Raw genomic sequence first — 14051 nt, forward strand, 5'->3', positions numbered from 1 at the left:
GATATATATTTGACATCCATATTTTATATGGGCATCTTTTTTCAGCCACCTCGTTGGACATTCTGTCTGTAGTGGCCTTTGTAGTTGTATTTGTAAAAGCATTGAAAACTGCACGTCATGATCAACGAACCAAAGTTGTGGATAAATAGAACCCGAGAAGAAATACAAATATACCGTAAAATTAATAACGTGATTTCCCAAATTATAGTTCCGGCAGCTTATAAACAATCCCTACATTTCTAGCTACATTGTAGAAATTTAGCGCATCGTGATTGGCCAAAATGAGTGATGAACCATTACGTCACTCATGGGGGAAATTTTCGCTGGCGACGTTTAACAATAGATACATTTAATTGTTCTTGAATCTGCCATCAACCGTTGAAGGCTATAGTACTGGTACTTAATGGCTATAGTACTAGTACTTAATGGCTATAGTACGAGACTCACGTACCAAAGGTTGCGTTTTCAGTCTGCAACCCATCAAAATGTTTTTCCATCTTTGCTGTCATTCACTGATTTACTAAAAAATGTTTCCATTTTTGTTTCCGATTTAATCAAATGCGATTCACGTGCATCGAGAATACAATAATAACGGAATTAATTTAATTTATCGAATTTAATCGCGAAGCGAGCGCTCAGCTATCATTTACTGATTCAATAAAAAATGCTTTCATTTTTCGTTAATGAACTATGAAATTCGGTTTCGCCCAAAACTCCGCCTCTCGTGACGTCTTGCTAGCTTTTTTGTTTGCAGTAACCAATCACAGGCGTGCTAATGCTTTCTGCGTTACTAAGAAAGTAGGGATTGTAATTACGCGTTCCAGCACAATATGACGAACTGGCGCAAAACTGCGCATCACCTTTGAGCAAAAAGAATTACTGTTTCAAGCAAATAACCATACAGCATAAGAACATCAAATTTCGAATTCCGTTCAAAATAAAAAAAAATACAGAAAATTGGCCGTTTTAACCAACATGGCCATATCACTATCAGACACCTTGTATTTACCTAAAATGCATTAATGGACACTTTTTAGTTTTCTAAACAATTTCAACTTATTGCACTTTTTGAATCGGACGATTCAAAATTGGTGTATGTGTTTTCCTCAGGAATTAATCCTAGTGACTTATGATTGCCACAGTCTTATACAATAATACTCCGAGTATTGTGATTAAGCGATTACCTGCGATAAATGCCCATTTCTGAAATTCAAGGAAAGTCATGGATTATTGCTGAGAGATTACAGGTTATTCAGTGATAATCAAGTAAAAATTGTTTTATTACATCGGAACTGCACTGACGTTTGAGAGGCTACAATTTTTAAGGAGGAAAAATTTGCCTTGATTTAGAAATGAAATCCCTTGAATTTTATATGGTATCAGCCATTTTTGTACATAAGGTCACAATTTCATACCCGAAGTCCAACGTTATTTCCAGAAATTACGATTAAAAAAAGTCCTTCAATGGGGTGCTCTTTGATAACTATGCGCCTGTTGTGGTCTGCAACTTTCTTTCAATTAATTCTAACACCCGTGTGAAAGTTGTTTTCTTGCCTTCAAACACAAGCAACTCAGTTCTTTCGATGGATCAAGGTATTCTCAAAACATTCAAAGCATTCAACGCGGGACTTCCTTTCACACAGATTTTATTGGACAAAGACATTTTTAAGGACCAGGTTGCTGTCACAAGGCAAGTTAAATTTCATGAAGTCATAGGAAAGTACCGCGGTGATACTATACACCAATAGTAAGAACGATAAAAGACACGTTTTCCTAAATTTTGGCGTATTACTGTATACAGATCATTGTAGGATAAAAAGGATGGAGGATGATCAATTCAATTCAACCATCAATTCTAATCGAAAGCACTGCTGGTACCTGTGTTTCATTCCATTTAGGAAATGCATTATAGGAAAATTAAAATTCAGTCAATTACCGATCGGCATGAAGTAAGGACGTCTGGGAGTATCCACAAGTTGCGGGTTCCACCATTTGGAGCATTCCTGGGTCCAACTTGACAGCGGGATTCCGTATTCATGAGTTTGATCGGCGTGCCTTGGTTTATCTGTATGCAAAAAATAAAGCTAATCTAAAAGTCAAATTAAATTGAAAAACCCTCTTTGTGATTATATTTAAAAATCTTCAACAGGTAAGTTATTACACATGAGAAATACAACGTAAATAAACCCAAAATATGAAGAGAACAACAGCTAGACGCGTTTCGGAACTATATCAAGTTCTTTCTTCAGTAGCCAAGAAAAATGGGATAGATAGCAAAAAAAGGCAAAAGCTCCCGCCTCAAAAGTTTAGATGATGCACTTTTCTTAAAATAACAAGAAAAATATACGGAGAGTAAAATTAGCACCTTTTAATGGATAACACCTGACGCATTTCTACATTTATAGGGAAAAAAATTTCTACGAAAGAACATCTAGAATATTTATTGTATCGAAAATATAAAAAATGACTATCTAAGAAGTTTAGAGAAAATTCAGATTTAGACTCAATTTTTTTCTAACATCCTCAAACACACTATCCTCCATTGATCTAATTAAATTCTGTAGGGTTTCAATATCGAAACTGTACCGGGCTTCCTCGATAGAGCTTTTCAAGTCATCAATAGTCGAAAATACTGTATTTCATTTGCAAACATATTTATCGTAAGTAATGCCTCATGCACATTCCTAATAAAATTCAAATCAGGATTCATCGATGGCCAGTCTAAAACCGATATATTTTCGTGATTAAAGAGCTTTTTTGTGGCAGCAGATCTTTGAATAAACACGTTATGATGTTGAAAAATGTCAAGTTTGTCCCTCCTAAATCTTCCCCAATCAGTAGTAAATTGTTCTCGAAGATCTCCTTTAAGTATCACAGTTTTGACGACTAATTTCAAAAGTTAAGGAAGCCTGACTATGCGAAGCAAATGCTGCCCATACCATTATTGAAGATCCTCTTTACTGTGTGCTGAAAACATCCTTCTGGAACATGTGAGTTCCATAATGTGAGTTAAAATATAGAACGCATCTCCCACTTCATTTCTAAGCATAAAAATTCCAATTATGAATATGTGTCCGGCCCGCCAAAATTTTTTCTTTTTGTTTTTTGGTTCGCTCTTAAAAAATTGCCCGCCCCATTAGTCTAGAAATACTTATAATAAGACAACCATAGTTTTTTTAACGGGCAGCGTATTATATTTTATCATAATTATTGATTTTTTATTGCTCTTTTTGGGTGGCTGTATTTATGGTATAGTTTTGATATATTTTCCATATATTCTCTTTTATGGGCATCTTTTTTCAGCCACCTCGTTGGACGTTTTTGCCTGTTCTGGCCTTTGTATTTCTAAGTTTTTCAGACCATGGTCAGTCAGGTTTCCAATCTATAAAACACGTATGGTGCTCCGTACCAGTTTAGAACGAAATAAGAATAAAAACGCTTGAGGATGGTCTGGAAAGTTGGTACTCAGGGGCCGTTCAAGTATTACGTCAGCAAATTTACAGCCATTTTTGACCCCCCCCCCTTCGTCATCAAAATTTCGTTAGCACTGCCCCCTACCTCCTAACGCATATTAGTGGGATCAGGAACGTACGTGGGAGGGGGGAGGCATAAGGGGCTCGTGCGCCTCTCCACCAGACGAAAAAAAAAAATTTTTAATGTAAAAAACATTTTTTTTAATTAAAATTTTTGAAAGAAAATACCTTTATATATTGTTATAATCGATTTCTGATAATTTCAATGGTATTTGAAGGCTAAGAACTCAAAATTTCCCTTTAAGAAATTCATTGCGAACCGCGGGTTCAAGCGTTCCGCGGGTCAAGCGTTACTAAACCCTTGACCCGCTGACCAAATGTGGCCCTGAAGGTTATCTGATGTGGCTTGTCCCCTCAAACCCAATTTTGTAAGAATGAACTAAGCGGTACATTTACAGATCGCTTAAATGGCCCGTGGCAGAATTCCAGAGCATTCAAGTGGGCCGTGGCACATTCAAAGATCACTTAAGTAACCCGCGACACAGTTCCAGAACACTTATACGATCCGTGGCACATTTAGAGATCCCTCTAGTGACATGAGGCACAAGTTTAGAGCACTTAAGCGCCCCCCCCCACCACACAGTGTGGTTCTACATCATTCAAGTTACCCACGGAACATTCTCAGATTACTTAAGTGACCCGTGGCATAATTACGGATCGCTTGAGTGATGCATTGCACAGTTCCACAGCACTTAAGCGGCCCGGAAACATTTCCATAGCATTTACGCAGCCCGGTCACATTTCCTGAACATTTGAAGGATCCATGAAACATTTAGAGATCGCTGAAGTGGCTCTGTAAGGGATTTATCATTAGGGAGAATGTAAGTTCAGAGGTTCCCACACACTAGCAAAAGATTTTTTCTCGTTTTTGAGCACCGATTTTGATGCCATTAAGAACATTTCATATTTTTATAAAGGGTGGTTGATGACGTAAGCATCATCCAAACCTCCCTCCCCCTTGCCATCAAAAGTCAGCGAACCGGAAACCCCCCATCGATGCTGACGTAATACTTGAATGGCCCCTTATTCGTCATTGGGGCTTTTAATACCACAGACTTTCGATACAGCAGGATACACCAACTCACTGTCTCACAATATACAGTATAATTCATTTTAATATCCATTTTCAAATCTCACGATTCATAGATAGCTGCTAAACTAGCAAGTTCCTATCTCGTAAAATCTTGGCCAAAAAAAGTCTACACGTTTCTAATTACATATTCTCTAATTCAATGAACCTTAAGAGTCCATTACTTCTTCGTAGAGACGAATAAAAGAAAATCAATAATGCAACGAAATAAACCGTTCAAGAACAAAAATATTAAACACAATAAAGATCAACCTTTTGACTTGGATGTCCATCGTTTGAAACGATCAGACGTCGACTCTTCCAGCTTGTAGACCCAAAATTTGAAAGGGCTGTTAGACCGTCTTCGTCTGAGACTTCTTCGTGATTTCGCTTTAACTTTTGGATTGCGAAATTTAGCTGTATGCAAAAAATAAAATAATTTAAAAGAAAACACGGAAGGAAAGTTGTTCTTATTACATTCAAACACAAGGAATGGCGACGAAATGGCTATTTCATATTAATAAAAGTAATTAATTACATTTTGGCACGTAAGTCCAGTACTTAGTACCTTCCTCAGATTTACCATTGTCGATTTTGTGTTGCTTAGCTGCAAAAAAAAAACCATATAATTTTTCTCTTCTAATAAATATTTTTATTTACTGAAGCAGTTGATTTAGAGCCATACATTGGAAATATCTTTAATAAATCACCATAAATCACAATTCGCTCACCCAGAGTTCTTCCGGGTGCTTCAGTTTGATTGCAAAATATCCCAGTTTTCTTAGGTGGACACGTCAGACATTTCGGGTGATTGTATATGCACGTTTTACAGTTCTTAAAACCTTGACAGCATGAGTCCCCGACGTCATCATAAGATTCGCAATCCATCAGGAACAGGCAGCATCTGAAACAAATGTTTACATAATGTTCTGTTTGACCAAAGAATCACTCCTTTCATTTAGCTCAATATTTTTACATAACAGGCTACTTTTTTAGTTTACAAAGGTACCCCGTTCGGGCACGGGAAGAGGATAAAATTTTGAAGATGTGCGTTCGTTAAGAGGAGATTGGACATATCAGAGTATGCACTGAGAAAGATAAATATAAATTCGGAGTTATGCAGTGAAATTTTGGAGTGAAAAATGCAAATTTCGAGTTGCATTGGAGGATAGAGAGATATAAATTTATGATAGAGTTATGATATTTGTTGATTCGTGATAGGGTTTGACAGGAGCTAAGAAAATGAAATAAATTATAATGTTCATCCGACATTTTTGGATTATTAGACAAAATCTCCAATCAATTCTCCATTAGCGAGAAATCCAAGGAATCGTAATTTGGAATGACTCGCGGTCAATTTTTACTTCTTCTAGACTCAAAATTTACAAGGTTTGTCAAACGGTTTTCGTTTTGGACTTCGTTGTGATTTCTATTTATATTTTCGGTTGCGCAATTTGTCTAGAAGCAAAAAATAAAATAATATAAAATAAAATATAGAAGAAAAGTTGTACTTGTTATATTATATTTCGAACTTGAAAGAAGGAATCGTAACAAAACGGCCATTTTTATTTAATAAAATTAATTAAATTACATTTCGGCCCGTGAGTCCAGTACTTGAGACCATCCTCAGACATATCATAATTGATGAACTCTTAATACCATGAACGTCTTCATCGTCAATGCTGAAAATCGTTTTTTGCGTTGCTTGGCTGCAAGGCAACCATACATTACCTTATTAATACGTTACCTTATGCAAGCAGGCATCTTCAACCTATTGCTCGCGAGCACCACGGTGCCTGTGTCTAATTTCGTGTTCACGAGCACTTAATCAATTTCCCGATCAAACACTTTGTACAAATCATATTGAAATCATCCTGATTTCATGCATTCGTCAAACTTTCCGTAAGGGTGCTTTCGTTTTATGATGGGTACAGGCAGTGCTCGCAACAAGAAAAAGATTGAAGACCTGTGTCATGCAGTAACAAAATACTGATTATCTCTTCATATCAGGAGAATGCATTATCATGTAAGACCTCCGGTTATGGACTTCCTTGCACACTTCCTGCAGAGTTTTCCCACAGTTTAAAGAGCTCACTTTCAAAAACTCTGGAAATCAAGTTTTTTCTCAGCACGTTAACTGTTAGGGTATTTGGCCTACCAGTAAAGAGAAAAAATGTTCACTCGTGGGCTATGACCTTTGTTGTTTTCTTGTAAATGATTGCGACTCCCACCACATTGTTGGATGCTCTTTCCTCTAAGCGAAACACCAGTTAGCATTCTTATAAAATGGCTTGCTGGAAATTGTTATTAACGGACGAATGGCGAAGTAGGAGGGTAATAGTTTACTGTCGTATAACAAGCATGGTTTAAAGAAAGGAAATAAGTATGTAACCAACCTCCTTTTTTTTACGCTCATGTCACCAAGGCATTAGGTAACGATAAAAAAAACGTAATCATTGTCTTTCTGGATTTCCAAAAAAACATTTGATCGGGTCGAGCATGGCAGATTGCAAATTCTCGAAACGTTTACATGAAATCGTATCGGGAGAGAGAGAGTGTGTGTTGATTCGGGTAGATTTGTGGGCGCGGGATAGGTCAAATTTGATCATGGTAAACTACTTCACCAAACAGCAACTCTGGCCATATCACTATATTGCATTTACTGCCATTAATGAAATGGGTTGGAAATGAAGGCACTATCTATTGGTGGTCGCTATAGGTAGTTCGTTATAGGGAAACTATCTTATCTATATCCTCCCTCGGGTTTGAACCTGGGACCGTGACAGAAACCTTCACGGTGGTAGACGAGCATCTTACCACCATGGTAAACTGGGAATTATCAATTTGGGCGGGAGTCAAAAGGGGACGTTCTTTAAGGAGGTGTACAAAGTATATTTTTTCCGCTTCATAGTCAATGAAGGTGTCAGTGAGATTGTCGGCAAACTCTCAGTGAAAGAAATGGGTGTAATCGGGAATCCTAGCAATAGAGAGCTGCTCCAGACTAACCTAATCGCAGCATGGGAAAAAAAATGGCGCATCGCATTTTGAGCATAAATTACATGGTTGCTCAGTTTGGTTACAAAAACACATGTTTTATTTACGATTTGAATCGTAAATCCATTTCGGATGGGACAAGGTTGCTGATTTGAGAATCCTGTGATGAGTTCTGCAGTGAAACAAATAGAATACTGCTATGTATAAAGCAGAGATCCTTAACCTTTTGTGAACCCTGGATCCTTTGCACCAATAGGATGAGGTTTACGGCCCTCCTGTGCCAGTTGCCAGTTAAATGAAAAGGACCCCTCTATACAAAATATTATTCAGTATATAGCAATGTAAAAATGATGGGCAGGGTATCTACTCTCATCGTTGTCCGATGGCAATTTCCTTGTGAACCGTTGGTTTAATATAGAGACAACTTTCAACTAGAAAAAATGTTTCAAATGACGTCACCCATTATCTTAAATGCCGTTCAAAGGAAAAAAAGTTAATTTAAATTTATTTCCAATTAGAAAGTTTTAGCCCTGTCTCTTCTGAGGCCAACAAGAATATTCCAATATTCGCTGAGATATTTGAATTCAAAAACCTCATAAAAAGGGGGAAAATAACAGGAAAAACTAACGAACAACGCTCTTCATTTTTGTTGGCCACAGGGGAGACAGAGCAACAACTTTCTAATTGGAAGTTAGAGGACAAGGGGACCATATAACATTTAGATTTTTTATTTTGTGACGCACTGTAAACCAGTACTCTCAAAACTGGTACAGGGTAATTTTTGAACACCTTTTAAGCATTTTTTAAATTGAAATCATACTTCTACGACGAGCGGTTGGGGAGTTAAATGCCTCATTAGCACTTAGAAGACACCCTGTATAGGCCTATACATCCAGTGACCAAAAATTTAGGAACACCCTGCTACCTATCTGCTACCTATTTGTATTTGTATTTGTATTTGTATTATCACTGTTATAATGTGGGAACTCCTATGGCTTTAATGATAGCCAGATATTCTTATAGGCATAGACTCTTCGAAATGCTGACGCCGTTGAGAAGGAATATTAGCCGGACACATTAGCCCAGGTCGATAAAATATTCGCCTGAAGTACCAGCGGATGTTTAAAGGCATCGTGAGTTCGATACCCGGTTCGCCCTTGTCAGAACAACTATACAGATTGGATATCTGTACCGTTGTAGGCCTGTTGCTTTCTCTGGCGAGACTTTACAACAAGGAGATCGGCTCGCATTCGCGCCTCGAAGTTGGGAACCATTGAAAACACACTTCAGCTGACCATCACTGTGGGAGAAATAGGGCTGCACCAATCGAAGTTGAAAATTCCTTTTTCATCCCCTTTTAGGTATTTCCGTGCTGATAATTTTTATATTCCATTCCAAAATAGATCATAGAACTTCTATTCTTTCCGGACACTCTTTGTGTGACTACCCTGTACACAGGGTATCCTGTATGTCCTAATTCGTCCGTTATATCCCATTAACCGTTAGTCGTAGAGATACGGTTTTAATTCAAAAAATGCTCAAAATGTATTCAGGAATCATACCGTACGAGTTTCCTAATTTATTGTCATAAAATAAAAAAAATTAAATTTTTATTCGGTCTCCTTGTCCTCTAACTTCCAATTGGAAAGTTGTTTACCGTCATGGGCAATTTACTACCGATTGAGTTGTACCGGATGCGGGAGTATGTGTACCGAACAATCTGAGTGTGCATATAGTGTTGTGCGTGAATTTTTTTAGCGGTGCCATCTATATTACAAATTCCAAATGAAGTGTGATGTTTGAATATTCGTATTGTTGTGGAGCCTGTTACTGTGGCGAGACTTTTTAACGGGGAAATCGGCTCCTATTCGCGCCTCGAAGTTGGGAACCACAGAAAACCAACTTCAGCCAACTACCGCTGTTCTGGCGGTGGGGTTTGAACCCGGGTCCTCGCGATGCGAATTCGTCACTGTGACCACTCAACCACCACAGTGGCCAAAAGAAAATTCCATGCAATATTCAGTGAGATATTTGAATTCAAAATTTCAGAGAAAAGTTGGAGGAAAAACAGCATAAATCTAATATGCTCAACCCATGGCCCTCGAAGTCATCTCGTGTGGCCCCCGATCTGAAAACTAATTTTGTAAAAACGAACTAAGCGGCACATTAAAGGATCACTTAAGTGACTCTTGCACATTTACAGAGCACTTAAGTTACCCGTGGTACAATTTCACGTCACTCAAATCGCTCGCATCATAGAGGACTTAGTGACCCGCGGCACCATTTACTGATCATTCAAATGGCCCATGGTACAGTCCCACTTTAATCAATGGCGACATATTTACAAATCATTTAAATAGCGAGTGGCACAGTTCCAAAGCGGTTCGCGGTGCACAGTTCTAGATCACTCAAGCGACCCACAGCACATTTCCAATATGACTCAAGTGGCTCGCAGCACATTCCCAGATTAATTGTGCGACCCACGGCATATTTACAGATCATTTGAGTGACCCGCGACACGTTTTCAAATAAATGAACTGGCCCGCCCTTTCCTAAAGATTGAGCACCCTTGGCATGAAAAATTAACGTACAATGGTTCTTTCCCTCATTTATGCTGTTCTTTCCCAACATTTCTCTGATTCTTGTATTCCACACACAATATCTCAGCGAATATTGCACTTAGAAACATGAAAAAGTTTTTTCCCCTTAACCTTAGGAAAGACAGGGCAAAAACTTTTTGAGTGGAAGTTAGAGGGCGAGGGCGACCGTATAGAAATTTAGATTTTTTTATTTTATGACACACTGTATTTTCACTCTCGAAACTGGTACAGAGTGATTCCTGAATAAATTTTAAGAAGTTTTTTAATTGAAACCATACCGCTACGGCCGAATCAGGACTTGAAGGCAGAAGCGTATTCACAAGGGGAGAGGGCTTAGCAGCCTATGGCCCAGGGTGGCAAGTTCAGAGGGGTGGCAAATTTGAGGAATAGGTGGTCAAGGAAAATTAGTAGAATGGGAGAAAGACGACGTGCTGGCGAACTCCTGGGTGCCACTCCTTTGCTCACTCGCGTGCTGGTGAACTCCCTAGGTGTCGCTCTTTTGCTCATTCGCATGTTTGCTAACTCTCTAAGTGCTTCTTCTTTGCTCACTTTCGCTCTTGCAAACTCTCTAGGGTATCGCAACTTTACTCACTCGCGCACTTCCAAACTCGCTAGGTGCCCCTCCTTTTCCCACTCAAGCGCTTCCAAACTCCATAGGTTCCACTCATTTGCTCACTCGGGCGATGGCAAAATCCCGTGCTTGCAAACTCTGTAGGGTCCCGCTCCTTTGCTCATTCGCGTGCTTGCAAACTCTCTAGGGTGCCGCTCCTTTGCTTACTCATTCGCGTGCTTGCAAACTCTCTAGGGTGCCGCTCCTTTGCTTACTCATTCGGTTCCAAACTCCCTAGGTGCTCTTCCTTTTTCCACTCCCGTACTTCCAAATTCCCTAGGTGCCACTCCTTTTCCCACTCGCGTGCTTGCAAACTCTCTAGGGTGCCTTTACTTTGTTCACTTGGGCGCTTGTAACTCCCTAATTGGCGCTCCTTTGCTCACACGCGTGCTCGCACACGTTCTAGATGCATCTCTTTTGCATAATCGCGTGCTTGAAAATTCTCTAGGTGCTCCTTCTTTGTTCACTCGCATGCTTGCAAACTCTCTCGGTGCCGTTCTTCTGCTCACTTTCACGCTTGCAAACTCTATAGGTGCCACTCATTTGCTCACTCGTGCACTTGCAAGATCTATAGCAGCAGTTTTCAACCTTTTTTGACTCGCGCGGAGCCCTTTTTAGTAAAAAAATTCTATGGCAGAGTCCCGTAGGCCCATTTCTTAATTATTCATCAAAGCTACTGATTTATTTTTACTATTTAAAAATATTTCTAATTATATTGTTTTAATTTTACTGTGTTTTTATTTTCCTAAAGCAGTCGCGGAGGCCCAAGGGCTCCGCAGAGCACCGGTTGAGAACCGCTGCTCTATAGGGTACAGCTCGTTCGTGCCCCTGCAAACTCTCTAGTTGCCGCTACATTGCTCACCCGCGCTTGCAAACTCTCTAGTTGCCGCTACATTGCTCACCCGCGCTTGCAAACTCTCTAGGTGCCCCTCCTTTGCTCACTCGCGAGCTTGCAAACTCTCTAGGTGCCCCTCCTTTGCTCACTCGCGAGCTTGCAAACTCTCTAGGTGCCCTTCTTCTGCTCACTCGCGAGCTTGCAAACTCTCTAGGTGCCCTTCTTCTGCTCACTCGCATGCTTGAGAACTGTCTAGGTGCCACTCCTTTGCTCATTCACGCGCTTGCAAAGCCTCTTGAGGTCACTCCTTTGCTCACTCGCGTGCTTGCGAACCCCCAAGGTGCCGCTCCTTTGAATTCCTCAAATTTGCCGCGCTGGGCTATAGCCTGCTCTAATCCCCTGTAAATACGTCACTGGCAACAGAATAACCAGGGAGTATATAAATTTTGTACTAAAAGGCATTTCCTGAATTTGAGATTTGATCCGGCGTAGTGAAGATGCGGATTTAATTTCTGAACGGTTTTCCTTTTTTCGTCATTTTTTGGAATACATTTATTTTTCCGATATTTATTATTCGGTAATTTTTCAGGAATAATTTAAAAAAATAGGAGGTCCTGAGAAAGAAAAAGGAAGGGGGCTATTTTTCAAGATACGAATTTTGATAACTTATTCACTCTAAAAAGTTTTAATGAATAATTTTGTAAGAATATTCAAACAATTAATGTTTAGCAAAAAAAAAAAAAATCTATGCATATATTAACAGTATAAGAAGAAACAGTTTTGAAAAAATTCATTAAAAAAGTTCAGAATGTGGCAAATTCTGGAGTTGGAAAATCATGATTTGTTTTCTAAAATGAAATTAGATCAAAATATTATTGTTATTTAGGAAATATTATCATTATTTAATATCACTTCATGAAAACAAAATTTACCTGGTAAAAAATATCTGATCTTTTAAATAGTTATTAGAAAAAGTTCGGGAGAATAATGAAATTTTTTTTAAAAATTGCTTTAGTTTTATTTGTTAAATTTTATTTGCCAAATTATTTACAATTTTCGTATATAATTTATTTTTCGATGAGGATAAAAAATTTTCAATCATAGGTAATATGTATCGGGAAATTGTTCAAATACATATGGTTATAAACTTTAAAAAGCAACTTAAATTTAAACTTTTTAAATTGAGAACATTTTCATGTCAAAATTTTCCATAATTAATTTATAATTAAAAAAATCATGAAAGGTATCAGAATTTTCAAAACATAAAATAAATTAATTTCGAAGTATTGAAGTATTTGATAAGATTCACAATTTTTTCCAAAAAAAACATAAAAGGTACCGGAACGTCCAAACATAAATTTTTAAACATTCTATCGTATCGTCTATATTGATTGCCACTTTAGCTCATTATATACACGTCATATCAACTAAATATGTACCGAAAAATTCAAAATCACACACCAATATATTACCTAATTTTATCACACTAAAATATTTAATTCAATTTTGAAAACTTCCGAACGACAAAATTCAAAATCAAAATATTAATCAGCTCGATTCGATAATGGTACATCTCACATTAATACTCTATATCGGTAATTATCAATTCTCTCATTGACGTGGCTTGACCTAATAGACCTTTGCAACATTAAAAAAAAGCCAAAATCCAACTCAATAATTCTTTTTAAATAGTTGTCACCTTCATAATAATAGAGTGCAATTGAATCCGTAATTCGACCTCGATGGTCCATTGGGATAATCACAATACATTTTATCAACCGTCATTTAAAATTTTTTGACCGTTTAGGTGAAAATTCACTTACCGTTCCTTTGTTATCAGAAACGAGGGTCCGTCTTTTCCACATCTGCACGAGATTTTATTAGAAGTTTTTACTTGTCCATCGATAGTTTCAGCAGAAGTAAAACACAGAAGTGTCATCGACAGGAATACTACCAGAAAGAGAGGAAATGAATTAATAAACAATTGTTTTATATAAATGACAACTTACAGGATACATATAACAAGAGACATTTATATGAAGCATCAAAAATTATCAAGAAAAATCACTTACCTAACGATATCATGGTGAATATTATCCGTTCACACGAAAAAGCTAGCATCCTCACCGAACGTCCTGTCTTACACAACGACGTTCCAAAACTGACCCACGGTACCTTGCACGCCGTTTATATACGCGTCTGGTACGTGACGTCACCGTAGCAAATAGCCTATGACAAGCGTCCAATTAGATACCCAGATACCACCCACAGAAAAACGGAATGAAAGGAAATAGAAGTGGTTAAAAAACGAGACGCAAAGAAAGTTCTAGAGAAAAAATTAATCTAAGGGAAAAAAAAAAGCAAAATTTCCAATGGCGACACAGAATGCTCCGCATATGCCCATAGTTAT

At 38.1% G+C, this 14051-nt stretch overlaps 1 protein-coding gene across 3 annotated transcripts in view; it reads right to left on the bottom strand.

The window, feature by feature from the left end:
- LOC149065454 (uncharacterized) overlaps positions 1–13798 on the bottom strand; it is a 62263-nt gene extending 48465 nt beyond the window's left edge. The window contains exons 1-6 of one of the 3 annotated variants that reach the window (XM_089253627.1): positions 13714–13794; positions 13465–13591; positions 5334–5506; positions 5141–5209; positions 4876–5019; positions 1937–2065 (exon numbers count right to left, since the gene is read on the bottom strand). In XM_089253627.1, the coding sequence (XP_089109753.1) occupies positions 1937–2065; positions 4876–5019; positions 5141–5209; positions 5334–5506; positions 13465–13591; positions 13714–13762 (691 nt within the window). In that variant the 5' untranslated portion in view covers positions 13763–13794. Of the gene's footprint in view, positions 1–1936; positions 2066–4875; positions 5020–5140; positions 5210–5333; positions 5507–13464; positions 13592–13713 lie in introns of all 3 variants that reach the window. The other 2 variants (XM_089253629.1, XM_089253628.1) reach the window with 2 other exon arrangements.
- Between the last annotated feature and the right edge of the window lie 253 nt (positions 13799–14051).

This window comes from Pholcus phalangioides, unplaced genomic scaffold (assembly GCF_987345545.1).
Source record: "Pholcus phalangioides strain wild (caught in Gottingen) unplaced genomic scaffold, Ppha-v1.0 ptg000039l_1, whole genome shotgun sequence".
Lineage (NCBI taxonomy): Eukaryota > Metazoa > Arthropoda > Arachnida > Araneae > Pholcidae > Pholcus > Pholcus phalangioides.